We start from the raw sequence: 13,593 nt of genomic DNA, 5'->3' as shown, positions 1-13,593 counted from the left end.
CACAGGAGTTAACTATGGTTTCTACCACATACAGAAAATAAACAATGCTCGTCTACGCGGGCTGTTGCTACTAAAGTCTTCGTTTGGCAGAAAACCACTATTCCCCTTTAGAACCAGAGGCAATCTAAACAAGACAAAGAGAGCGAGGCGAGCTGGCCCTGGAAAAGCTCCCCCACTGCTGTTGTTTTATGTTTGCAGAGGGAGTTAAAGGGGGAAGGGAAACTTGCTGGAGGACTTGCTTGAGGCAACATGGCTGCTCTGAAACATGCACTCACAGTGTAAGACGAGTAGGCAAATACAAAAAAAAAAAAATCCCCTGCAGAAGGCATAAACAGGACATAGCGTAATTATACAGTAGTTTGTGCTGCTCCCAAATTGAAAAAGGCAGGACAAAGAGGCAGAACTGACCACTCGCGACCATGGATTTGTAAAGGACATTGTAACCAACAAATGAAATTGCTGGAACCCACAGTAGAAGTATACTTAAAAGTATACAACACCTCAAACACTTACGCTCTACCTAAAAAACGGCATTGCTACTTCTCTCCACTTCCATAATGAGTGCAGCACTCTGCCCACAATTTATTTTGAGTGTTAGCATTAGTTTTACGGGATCTGTGGAGATGAGCAGCAATTTACATTTGCTCACCGGCAACGCAGCCGTAAATACTGTTGGCTTCCACTGTGTTCTCTGGCCTTGCTACAGTAGAGGCGTTTATGAGTGGAGAAGCATACTACACAAGCCTTCCCAGCATGACATCCAAATAACGTATAACAACAAATAAACAAGCATTGGCATAGCCAGTCAGTCTCAGCAATGGGAATGCCTAATTATGGAGGTGGCGAAAGGGGCGTTGTGGCACAAACAGGCAGAACCACCCACATATGCATGCACCCTATGCACTGTCTTCACTCCCACTGGCAGGTTTAGCACGTTTCTTGTGTAATCAGCAGAAATTGACATTCAAAACAAGACTGTTCACAAATAAATGGTGTAATCCAGTCTGCACATGCTGTGACAGGAAAGCAGGTGGAAAACCAGCACAGAATTAAGAAGATAAGACCCCCCAATGGGGTAAAGGTACAGGGGCAGGGGAAGTCTAGCATAGAACTAAGAGGGGGCGATCTTGCCCAGTACTAGGAAGGAAAGCAGTAGCGCAGGCGGAGAGCACAAACAGCTGAGCAGGGATGCTACGGCAGTGCCTGCTGCAACAGGGGAAGGGGAGCACCAGCGCTGCATGGGCTGCCGGGGAGGAAGGAGCCCGACAAGCAGGGGGAGGAGGAAACCACAGCCTGAAGAGACAGAGTGAGTGCCAGAATACAAGGGGAGCCTGTGAGAGCATGGGGAGGAGAGCAAGCAGCGGCAGTTGGAGTGGGCCGGGGGATAAGACCAGAGCAGCAGCCAGACAGAGGAGTACAGAGGGAGCTGAGAGCAGGGGGGGTTGGGCTAGCAGTAGCACCAGCCGGGCCGAGGCTACGATAGGCTGAGGCAGTCGCACTGCGGAAGCAGAGTAACTGAAATGAGAACGGGAAGGGGCGGCCTCAGCAGCCTGAAATACAGAGGGAGGAGTCCCGACAATAGCATGAAAAGCATGAGCTATGGATAAACTGGAGAAGGTGGCGACACCCCGAACAATGAGAGAACGGATGGGCCATTGGAGCTTGGAAACACGAGCAAAGCTCTGCAGGCACACAGGGCTACAACAAGCTTGGAGGAGACAACAACATAGCATCCGGCTATAAAATGCTCGGGCGACAAGGAAAAAGTCGTCCCTGAAACAGTTGATAAAATGGGACAAGTGTAAGGTAACACGTGTTGTGGTGCTGTTCAGTGGAAATGAACATCCGACAAATCGGAGGGACAAATAGGAAAAATTAACCACTTGGAAGCAAGGTTTTTTAAAGGACACTGCAATAAACAAATGAAAAGCAGTGGGTGGACTGTAAGCCCCCAAAGTATATGTAACATGTCTTGAAGAGACAGCTGTCTAGCCGAGTCCTAAAAAGGAACAGGAACAAAACTTATCTGTGGTCTTGCAGAAAAAAAAACAGGATGTGAGGTGCATGTTTGAGGCTATTGTACTAAGTGACAGGATGTTTGCATAGGGCCATATTGTGGGGGACGGGAAAAGATTTTCTTCAAGCTTGGTGATTTATCAGAAGGGACAAGCTAATCTCACTATACAAGGACTGTGTTTGGGGAAGGAGGACAAGGAGGTCATGTTTTAAATACACAAAGTTGGACAAATTTACCAAGATATGCACACAACAACACCGCGCTGCCACCTCCCAAGTTGCATCACAAAAATGAAAAAAATGTGCTCTAAATTGTATTTACATTGTTTTGTGAGCAGTTAATGCTGTTGGCCACACAAACGCAAACATTTCTTGCTTGCCTAATGAGCAGCATATTTTTATGTTGCACCACAGCACAAAAGCTGACTGAGGATGTCCTGATGTGTTTTGTATTGAAAGCACACTCTTGTGTACAGTTCTCTTTGTGCAGATGACTTCTTAAGAATAAATTACATATTTGTAATTTATTTTTAAAAAGACCCTCCTTTTGCGTGGAAAGTTCACACTATTCCTCTTGCTGTGTGTTTGGTCCTATTTTCATTTGGTGTTAGGATTCTAGGTCATGCTACAGTGTCTGAATTTAGGTAATATGGATTTGGTACCCCCATAGGTATTTCTGCTGTTCCTGTCTAGGTGCAGTCAAATGACTTATCAGAGATTTCTTGCGAGGTGACGCAGTGCGGTTTAGCGCGTTGCTCTTATCAACTTTCGCTACAAAACCCTTCTGCAAACAGAAGTCAATCCACACTATTGTTTGCATTGTTTAGCATCGTTTTTCGATACACACTCTCACAAAAGTATCGTAAGCCTGAACCGAAGACTAAACTTTGTAGATGTTGATCACATTGGTATTATCACTTTTTCGTGACTTGCTTATAGGACCACCTGTCTCCCCACCCGATCCCCATGTTTACGACAATGGCAAATCCTACCATTTGGTATTTTTTACTGCAGAGGTTAGTGCCCTATGTGCCAGAAATAATACATAGATCTGGATTAAGATGAATTGTCATCTCTATATGCTGATGCAACTATTGCGCATTACAACTTTGAGAAATCAGCCAATTAATGTTGAAGATTGACTTTAATGACGGCTATGTGTGGTGTTAAGAGTTGATCATCAAAGCCAGCATGGCCTCGAACAGTTTACAAAGTACGCTGATGAGGGTATAGTGCCTAAGATTGCACTTAACAGAAAATATATTACTGAATTTATGTTAGCAAATACATTTTAATGGATATTTTTTTAGGACAAGAAAAAAAAAAGATAACTAGTACACGCAACAGTGCTGAGGAATAACCACATCTCTCCTTCAGCTTCTCTTTCAGAAACAAGATGACTAAGAGGTATTTCACACACTTGAGGCTAGAAACCCTACTCAGGGCATATTGTAAGAGTTGGGTAATAACAAAAACATTAAGTAGAAATTGGTTTTCAATGTAAAAGTATATAATTCTTGGAAATTAACCATGTTCTTTGCCTTAGCCCCCCCCCCCCCAATAGTCACCCTTAACAAATGGGATGTCTGACCTATCTAATAATAGAGATTACTTACCTTAGAAGTACCTCCAGGTGTCAGACTGGATCAGGAAATTTTTTGTGAGCAGTACCCCTGGTGCCATTCTGCTCTGCGTGACATCGTCGGCAATGTTTGTGCTGGAAGTGATGTGCACTGTGCCTATATAGGCTGCACCTGATGCTAAGATCAGTTCTTTTCTTTCCATACCAGTCAGCGCAGATCCAGAGAGAACTAACTCCAGTCAATTTCTGACTGACCTTTTTCGACTTTTGTATAAGTCTTTTTTTGTGAAGATTCTGGTGTGGTAGGAAGTCCGCAAGGAAGGCCGGCCTCAAACCCTGCAGCGCCTGTCATCGAAAGATGTCGGTGATGGACACGCATCTTGTTTGTCTTTGGTGCCTATTGCGCAACCATAATGCAAAGACCTGAGCCAACTGCTGCACCATTGCACCCCAAGGCCTTGAGGGAGCAGTCTCTCAAGCTCCTTGTTGCTCGGCGGTCTTGATCCTGATTGAGAGGAAGGTATCTGGATCAGTCATGTATCTAAATATCTGCTTCACAGTTGAAGGTGTCCAGGTGTTTGGGTAGGTCCAACAAAAAGACGAGGAGGTCTTCAACTTCGCCCTATCCGTCATGGTCTTCAGATGGGACGAGGGAACGTTGTCATTCAATACCTGATTACACGGTTGAGCCTGTGCCTTGACTGGATCCGTGCCTCTCCGAGTTTCCGGGAGCCAGAATGAACACTGCCCAACTCTATGAATTCTATGAGGCCAGCACCTCATATTTTGTAGTATGCCTTTGGGCTCCACGGATTCTGGCGGGGCCCCTTCTGGTTCCTCACCAACCGGTCCGCCCTTGGTGCCACTCGGGTCCCTTGGACCCACGGATTGATCCAGACTAGCACCGGTCATATCACTTCAACCTTCCCCAGGCGCCATCCCCATTCTCATCCCAGACTCTGACACAGAGCTGCAGGGGCATCGTCCAACGCTAACTCCGGTGCCATCTGGAACTGTGCTCTACAGATCAGAGCCTGAGTCCTATTCCTATGAGCTAAGACTCAGAGAAGATTAGGAGGGGGCGCTGAACCCTGAAGAATACCACCACCTAGATCCAAATGCGGACTGGGGTAAGGACTTGGCGGAGGCCAGTGGACTGGACTCTTTTGCAAATACTGGCATCTTTTCTTCCCCTACCATGGCTACAGAGGAGGAAGCGCCATTTGATATGGAGGTGAGAAAGACAGCTGAGGTCCTGAGTCTTCCTTTGTCTTCGGTGGCAGTCATAACCAACATCTTGATAGAGGTGCTTTAGCCAGCAGTGACCCCCTCCAAACTGCTTCTCCTTTTTTATTGAAGCCCTTACAGTCCTCCTTCTTGGGACCTGTTCCAAGCCCAGCAGAGGGGCTCCTGTGAACAGGACATTTGCCGCCACCATCTCCCCGATTCAGGGGAAATCCCTAGTTCCTCACACAACACCTTACCCCCATAGAGTTGGTCATCCAAGCCTCCAACTCTTGTATAAATCCTGGTGCATTCCCTACCGCTTCACCTACTAGGGACTCCAAGAGGCTGGTCACCTTATGCAGGATAACATTTTCTTCCACTAGTCTGACACTCTGGTGCATGAACACCTGTGCCTTTTGGGCTGTTACTCCTGTGCTGTATGGGATTCGGTTGCTCAGGTTCTGCCTTTGATTGTGGAGAAGGCCCACCCAGGCCATACTTTCCCAAGCTGTTGTTGATGGCAGAGATACAGCCAAGTTCACAATCATATGTGGACTGGATATCACCGACTCGCTGGGCAGAGCGGTTTAATTGATGGTGGCCTTACGGTGCCATACCTGGTTGAAAACAACTCGCTTTTCATGGGATGTCCAAACCTCGCTTATGGACATGCCCTTTGAAGGCTCCCATCTGTTCAGAGATAAGGCGAACTCAGCACTGGAGTGCTTCAAGGACAGCATAGCTACAGCAAGGACCTTGGGCCTTTCCATGTCCCCTTCTACCTTCACTCCTTTTTGGCAACAGAAGGGGCTTCCAGCCGCATCTTTACCCACCAAGCCACCACAGCATGCAAGCTTCTCAACCTCTGCAAGGCCGGGAATGCAGTACCCACAGACCCTGTGATCGGTCAGCCAGAAGTGGGGCCAGTCCCAGCCTCCAAACCCTTTAATCTTGCCCTCTTACCATCATGGGCACCCAGTGGGAGGCAGTATATGCCATCACCTGTGTCACTGGAGGTCTATAACATCAGACCAACTGGTTCTTCAGATTGTCCAGAGGGACTAATCCAACTCTTCGTGACTGCCCCTCCACCCATGCCACTTACTTACAGCAGGCTGACGGAAGACTATCTTACTTTGCTCCACCTGGAAGTGATGCTTTCTTGGCCAAGGGAACCATAGAGAGGGTGCAGTTGCCAGATTTAGGTTGTGGTTGCTATTCCTGCTACTTTCTGGTGCCCAGGAAGGACAGACGCCTTCATCCTATCCTAGACTTGCACCCTCTCAATTTCTTCCTCAAGAAGGAGAAATTGAAAATGCTCATGCTCACTCAAGTCCTTTCTGCCTTGGACCTGGGAGATTGTAATGGTAGCGTTGGACTTTCATGCCACATTCTTTCACATTCCGCTCATGCCTGCCCACAGGCGTTACCTGCGGTTCATAGTAGGCCAACAGCACTTTCAGTTTGCCATGCTCCCTTTTGGCTTTACCAATGCTCCTTGGGTAGTCACGATGGCGATGGTTGCAGCTCATCTGCGGAGATCAGCTGTGCTAGTCACCCCCTATCTTGATGACTGACTGTTGAAGGCAGGTTTGCCCCAGGTTCTCCCACTTCCAGACTACGGCAGACCTCCTGTACTTGCTGGGGTTCTCTATCAGTGCACTGCCTACATCACACCTGACTCTCAGATGCTCCCTTTCATTGGAGCTGCTCTGGACCTGATGCAGTTTTGGGCATATTCTCCCAAATGGCGAGTCCAGGATATTTAGGCTATGATACGGATGTTTCAGCCTTTATCCCGGGTTTCAGTGAGACTGACTCTGAGGCTGCTGGGCCTCCTGCTTATTGACTCTTACCCAATGACATAGCCAGGCTCTGCAGTGGGGCCTGAAGTTCCAGTGGGTGCAACATCAGGGGAATCTCTCTGACATGGTCTTTATCTCTGAGGAAACGTCTAAAGATCTGCAGTGGTGGCTGACGAACCGCAATCGGGTCTGCGGCAGACCCCCCTCTCTTCCCTGACTAGATCTGACAGTGGTGACAATGCCTCACTCCTGGGATATGCGGCCATCCCAGAGATGTGGAGATGAGAGGCCTCTGGTCTCTGATGGAATCTGGACTCCACATCAGTTTACTGGATCTCGGGGCAATCAGCTGGTATTGAAGCCTTTCTACTTTCCATCAGGGGAAGGCTCATGCAGGTGTTCACGGACAACAGCACCATCATGTGGAATTGCAATAAACAGGGCAGGGTTGGCTCATGGACAGTTTGTCAAGAGACCCTGCGACTCTGGACATGACTGGAACATCAGGGTATTTCCCTAGTGGGCTCGCTGAACGCCAGGACAGACAAACTCAGCCGCAGATGCCTAGTGGATCACAAATGGTGTTTCCAACCAGAGATGGTGCAAGGTCTCTTTCAGCAGTGGGAAGAGTCTTAGTTCTGTTCACTACTGCTGAGAATGCGCAATGTCAGAGGTTTTGCAAGCTGGAGTTTCCAATGCGGCTCTCGCTTGGAGATGCTTTTCGTCTCAAGTGGAGCTCAGGCCTCTTGTATGCCTTTCTACCCATACAACTTCTGCCCAGAGATCTAACTAACATTAGGAATGACCGGGTCTAGGTCATCCTTGTGCTTCCGATCTGGGCTCGGAGAGAATGGTATCCTGAACTGCTGAGCATGGCCATGGGTCCTTCGATCAGGATTTCCCTTCGGGAAGATCTTCTGTTGCAGAAGCAGGGAATGGTTCTCCACCTGAACCTCTAAACACTTGGCCTTCATGCGTGGAGATTAAAGAGAGGCAGGTGGCAGCTCTCGACCTTCTGCCAGAAGTCTGCAATGTGATCTTGGCAGCCAGGTGTCCCTCCACGAAGACTGTATACGCCTGACATTGGATCAAGTTTGAGGCATGCTGTGCAGACAAACAGGTTGACCCTCTTCTGGATCCCCTCGCTCAGGTCCATATCTTTATCCTTTCTATTGCCTAGCAGGACTATGCTCTGGGGCCCTAAAGAGCTATCTTTCTGCCATCTCAGCCTTTCTGCGGTTACCAAATCAACCATCCCTCTTCCAAACCCGTTTCCACCTTCACCTTTCATCATGCCTCAGTGGGACCTTAATCTTGTTCTAACTTTTCTGATATGTGCTCCCTTTGAGCCATTGCACAATTGACCTCTCAGGCTGCTTACTGTCAAGACAGCTTTCTTGGTAGCAATAACTTATGTCCAAAGGGTCAGAGAGCTTCAGGCTTTGTCATCCCATCCTCCATACCTTTACATCTACCCAGACCACCTGGTTCTTCGCACTAGAGCTTTCTTTCTGCCAAAAGTGGTCACTTCCTTTCATGTAGGCCAATCCATCACCCTGCCTATTTTTTACGCTTTGCCACGTCCCTCCATGGAAGTGGAGGGACTTCACTGTCTGAACCCAAGAAAAGCACTGTCATTCTGCCTTGGCCACACAAGAAAGTTCCGGTTGGACGACCAACTCTTTGTGGGGTATGTTGGAGCAAAAAAGGGAAAGGTCTTGCAGAAGCAGACATTCTCCCGATGGATCATGCACTGCATTAAGATCTGCTATGCATTGGCCAAGGATAAACCCCCTGAGGTTTTGCGTGTTCATCCCACTAGAGCAAAGGTTGCGACCACTGCATTAGCTCATGGAGTTGTGGTCCTAGATATCTGCCAGGCAGCATTGTCGGCCTCTTGGCACACATTCATCAAGCACTACTGCCTAAACAGTTAGGTCCATCAGAATGGACACTTTGATCATTCGGTGCTGGAGGACTTCTTTGTGTGAATCAGATTTGCAGACCCACTTCTGGGGAGGTATTGCTTTGGAATCTATCCCAAGGTAAGGCAGCTAGAAATCTCTATCAGATGGACAAGTTACTTACCTTTGTTAATGCCCTATGTGTTTGAGACTCAAATTTAGTGGCAGATTCCTTACTGACCCACCCATCCTCCGTGCTCTGCAAACAGAATTCTAGTCAGGGCTGTTACTCTTTTCAGGTGCTAGTTCTCGATACCAGTGGTCAGTGTTCTTTCCGGCTCCGTCTTCCTGGTGTGGAAAGTCGTGAAAATAAACCGATGTCAGCATGCTTGGGTGGTGTCTATCTAGGCACTGGGCACATCACTTCCAACACAGACAATGCCATGTGGAATCGAACAATGCCTCCTACTGGCATGCAGAGGTAATGCTTACGAAAAATTTCTGACACCTGGAGGTAATTTTTAGATAAGGAATCTGTAGCCAGATAAAACATTACCAAATGTAAATAACTTGTCCTTTTGGGTGCCAGTTTTATGAAGGGTAGTGCACTAAACTCAAAAATCCTTCCCTTGATTGTTGAATGTTCTAAAGTCCTTCACCTTTATTTTGGACACAGTCTTATTTAATTTCTTTATATGTCAGATAATCTTGTGCCTTTTTAGATTTCCAGCCTAAGCTGTGTGCAGCCTAAACATAAAATAATATGTTTTTGTAAAGTGCACATTCACACCTTGGGGCATCTTGACATTAAGTCACAAAGGTTATTGTTACCAATTCGATGGTTCTCATTTTATTGACCTCGAAAGGATGTAAGGCTGAGTGGACCTGCCAGGAATTGAACGAATGACCATGTGGTCAGACAGAGATCCCCAGAGTGGAGGTGTTAGTCCTCTGAGCCTCCAGAACTGGCGTGTCTGTCTAAGTTTAGCTAAGGCAAGCTATAAAAAATATACTGTGCCATATTCTCGTCTAATTTTGGCTTCCTCGTAACAGCCTTCCAACTCTACATCTATACCATGCTGTCACAGCCTGGATGGAACGTTTTACTGCCTACACATTGATATCTAAGTTGGAGGTTCGGTCTTAAAGACACAGAATGGCTGTGACATTTTATAGTGTTTTAAAAATTTCCAGGATTATGATAGGGGAAAGTTGATGGGAAGGTTTCGTTGATGACGAGGAGAATGCTTCAATATTGCATTTGAATCTGTGGATGATAGCAGACTGCATAACCAAAATTACAGGTTAGTAATATTTTATAACTTAAGCTTGAATAAAACGACTTGCTCAAAATATCTCAAACCAGTTGTAATTAGTGTCATGTAAATTACTTTTCTCAGGTTTGCCTTGTCTGCAATGGACATGGAGCAGAGAGATTATGACTCTCGTACTGCACTGCATGTTGCTTCAGCAGAAGGTAAATATTATTTTCTTTGTTAGTGCTTCATTTTGAGGTCCTATGCAAAATACTTGATATGAAATTCATATTGAGTTGTGAATTAATTAATCTTTACAAAGCAATAATCTCCGAATTCAAATTATTTTTAGAGACTTAGAGGACAGATATTTGCAAGACTTACGAAGACACTTAACCGAAAGTGATTGAAACTCCGGTCTACAACACAAACACAGGGTCTTCAGAAATGGCCTTCTAATTAGAGCAATTTAATTTCTAACATGGAAGCTACAGTATCCATCAGAGATTCTATAAAATGTACTCTACAGTGCCTTCAAAATAGACTAGATGATATATTCCAGAGGCTTGTTTCTACTGTGTGGTGTGGACGTGGCCAAGAATTGCTGGTTTTTAGGTAAAGGAAGTGATCGCATTGGAACAGGTCCTTGAGACATAAACAGCAAAGAATTAGTATATAGAAATTACATTTACTCGAGACACTGGGAAATTTGAATATATAAATCTGGGCAGATTTATGAATGCAAATCCTTATGATAATTGTTTTATAGATCAAATATTAGGCACAAAAAGTTCACATATGATTTATTTAAGAACAATGCAGCACAATTCTAAATTAGTGCGATACCGACCATTTAAGAGATTGATTATACATTATACCTGGTTATGTAGAAGACTACAAGTTCCTTAGGGGCATGTAAAACACCTATAAATATTGTTTTTGACAATCTTTGTATTAAGAAAATGAGTCACTGGGACAGTTATGATATTGACAGAATTGGTAGATGGTATTTGAATGACTGCCTTGTTGTATGAGATCTCATTTCCTATGCAGTAGGAACACAGGCGTGGATTCTCTTACATTCAGATCATTGCTATATTGCGCAGCATTCCCTTTAATGAAATAGAAAAATACAAAAGGTATTGGAAGTGGGTTAATATATGTCTACTATAAACAGCACTCAGGATCAAGTGATTAATAGCTTATTAAATAAATAGAACAATCAAAAAGGTCCCTGTACGAATTTCCAAATTTGGATGAAGGCATCAAAAAGCTTTGAGAGGGACACATAAAAAATTCCATTATTTGCTCAGTGGCCCCTCCATTATATGCCTGAGTTTTACATAAGCAAACTAGAATGTTTATATTCAGTGTCCTAGATGTTCAAGCAAAGGCACTTGGACTCATATGTTTATGATGTTTTCACGACTACAACAATATTGGCACTTACTTTTTACTTACATTGATTAATCCATGATTCCAGATACTATTTTAGTGCTATTAGGTTGTTCAAGAAAGCGGTCTGTTAAGAGAAAAGTATTTTGTAAGAATGAAGTTGCTGCATAAGAATGAACATTTCTTGGAGTTATTAAATGTATTGAACTGAATATGAATTAAGAGAGCGACCTACAGAAATGTTTTTTTCTGATGGATGCTTCTAACTGCAGATTCCCCACCGTCTGAATAGTCTCCAGGTGGCAGAATGGATCCAGAAAATCTTCAGCAGTACCCCTGAGCTCCTGTGGTTGGCGTTGTGAAGCTCCTTATCAATGTTGTTCCCTATATTAGCGCCACCTATGTGTACAAATGTCCTCCTTTTCCTCTGTGTAACCAGATGAGGAACGGGAGGTACCCTTCATCTCTTCAGCGGACTGTTTTCCCTAAATATAACTTTAAATAACAGTGTGCAAGGGAAAATGTGATCCCCAAAATTCACAGGGTTCAGACCTTGTAGAAACTGTCACACGCACATATGTGTGACAGATTCCCGCCAGATTTATCTTTGGTGCTTGGGGTAGGACCACAACTCCAAAACCTGTAGCGGCTGCACCTAGAGGAACCCAGTGGCCTGCCAGGACAGTGAGGCAAAACTGTACCTTGTCATGCACCCGCAGACTCAATGCTGTGACCGTTCGAGGTCGAAGGGAAGGTCCCATTCCCACTCCCAAAGTTGTTCCCACAGCAGAAGTCCTCTGGTAAATAAAAAAAGAAGCATCAGAGTCCAAGCAGGACTCTGCCCCTTCCCACGACTCTCAAACTTCTGAGAATGTGTGAGAGTGTATACATGCCTCTCTGTCGCTCTGCTAAAGTTGATCTCCTTCCGAGCCGACTCTGACTCTTGTTCCATAGCACCGTAAGTTTCCAGGTCCTTTGGCAACACAGCAGCAAATCCATAAGTATCGTGAAGCTATTGGTACATCTTTACGGCATGCTGCCCGCTCTATCTCACGCACCTCTGTGCCCCAAGGAAATGAGGATCTCCAACTGGAATTCTTCTGCGGGTTTGCCCTTTGTGGCAGCTGGAATCACTGGACCTGTTGCAGGTCCTATACCGGGTTCAGAGCTGACATCGATATTGGTGCCACAACCCACTCTAGACCCTAGAGCATTGACACAGTCAACACTGGATGATGAAGTGCAACTGGTAGTGCTCTGTGACTCTGAGCTGACTCTGCTTTGACTTCCACTAATGCTGCGTCCTGATCCCACTAGGGCGCAGCCTTCCAGCAATTTATTGGACCCTGATATTCTGAACTTGCCCCAAGGAAACGCCCATATCATCCATATTCTTTTTGGCACAGTCTCCAACAAGGAGCGTTAAGATGAAGGAGATCAATTTGCTAAGGCATATACTGAGGACATCTGGTATGATGAACTACAAGATGCCAGTGGACTGGATTCTTCTCCTTATGCTGATCTGGACCCAGGCCGGCTCATGAAGAAAGTGCCTCCTTCACAGTGGTAATGGGAAGGCCGGCTGAGGTTTTTGACTTCCAGTTACCCACTATAGAAGTGAAAGCCAATGTCTCCACCAAAGCCCTCCAAGCAGGACAAACTACTACTCAGCCCCCTTCTGCCTTTCAGTGAGTCCCTCATTGACACCCTTTTTGAGACAAGGGCAGAGCCATGTTCCTGATCGTTGGCAAATAACAGACGGCCACCACCATGCCATGGGTAACCTGACTTACCTAAAGTAGCATCCACCTACAGAAAGCTTTGTGGAGCAAGTAGTCATGAGCAGGGTCAACCTGTTTGCCTTCCTTACTGCCCCACCAGATATAGATTCCAAGAGTATTGCGAAACCTTTGGCAAACATATGTTCTTTTCCACTAGCCTGGTATTACAGTCCATCAAAGTCAGCTGCTGCTGAGCTGCTGTACTAAAGCTCTTTGGGATTATGTGACTCAAGTGCTCCATGCTTGAGAACTTGCGCCCTACACTTAAGCCATTCAGGATGGCTATCCTTCTGAAACATTCACGATTGGCTGTGTGTTGGCTGCTACTGATTGCCTTGGTTGGGCAACTGGCACCAACATGACACTTAGGAGACACATCTAGATGAGTTAAATGAGCTTCTCTGTGTATGTCCAATGTGCCTTAATGGACATGTCTTTTGATGGTTCTCGTCTCTAGAAAGACGGCAGAGCCAGCCCTCAAGCACTTTAAAGACTGTGACGCGACAGTGTGCTTTTTACACCTGTCTGCTTGAAAGTGGCATTTTCACCAGCAGTTTGGCCCCCTCCATGGCTATGGTAGCGGCTTTCAGTACCGCCACCCATGCAGCCAGCCCAGCAGACTCTACC

At 45.8% G+C, this 13,593-nt stretch overlaps 1 protein-coding gene across 1 annotated transcript in view; it reads left to right on the top strand.

Moving 5' to 3' along the window:
- The window catches only part of GLS (glutaminase), a 607,111-nt gene that overhangs the window by 518,886 nt on the left and 74,632 nt on the right, over positions 1 to 13,593 (top strand). The window contains exon 16 of the mRNA XM_069225886.1: positions 9,935 to 10,011. Within this exon, the coding sequence (XP_069081987.1) occupies positions 9,935 to 10,011 (77 nt within the window). The remainder of the gene's footprint in view (positions 1 to 9,934; positions 10,012 to 13,593) is intronic.

This window comes from Pleurodeles waltl, chromosome 3_1 (assembly GCF_031143425.1).
Source record: "Pleurodeles waltl isolate 20211129_DDA chromosome 3_1, aPleWal1.hap1.20221129, whole genome shotgun sequence".
Taxonomy (NCBI): domain Eukaryota; kingdom Metazoa; phylum Chordata; class Amphibia; order Caudata; family Salamandridae; genus Pleurodeles; species Pleurodeles waltl.
Note: the sequence above shows the minus strand (reverse complement) of the source record. Positions and strands in the feature narration are given on the sequence as shown.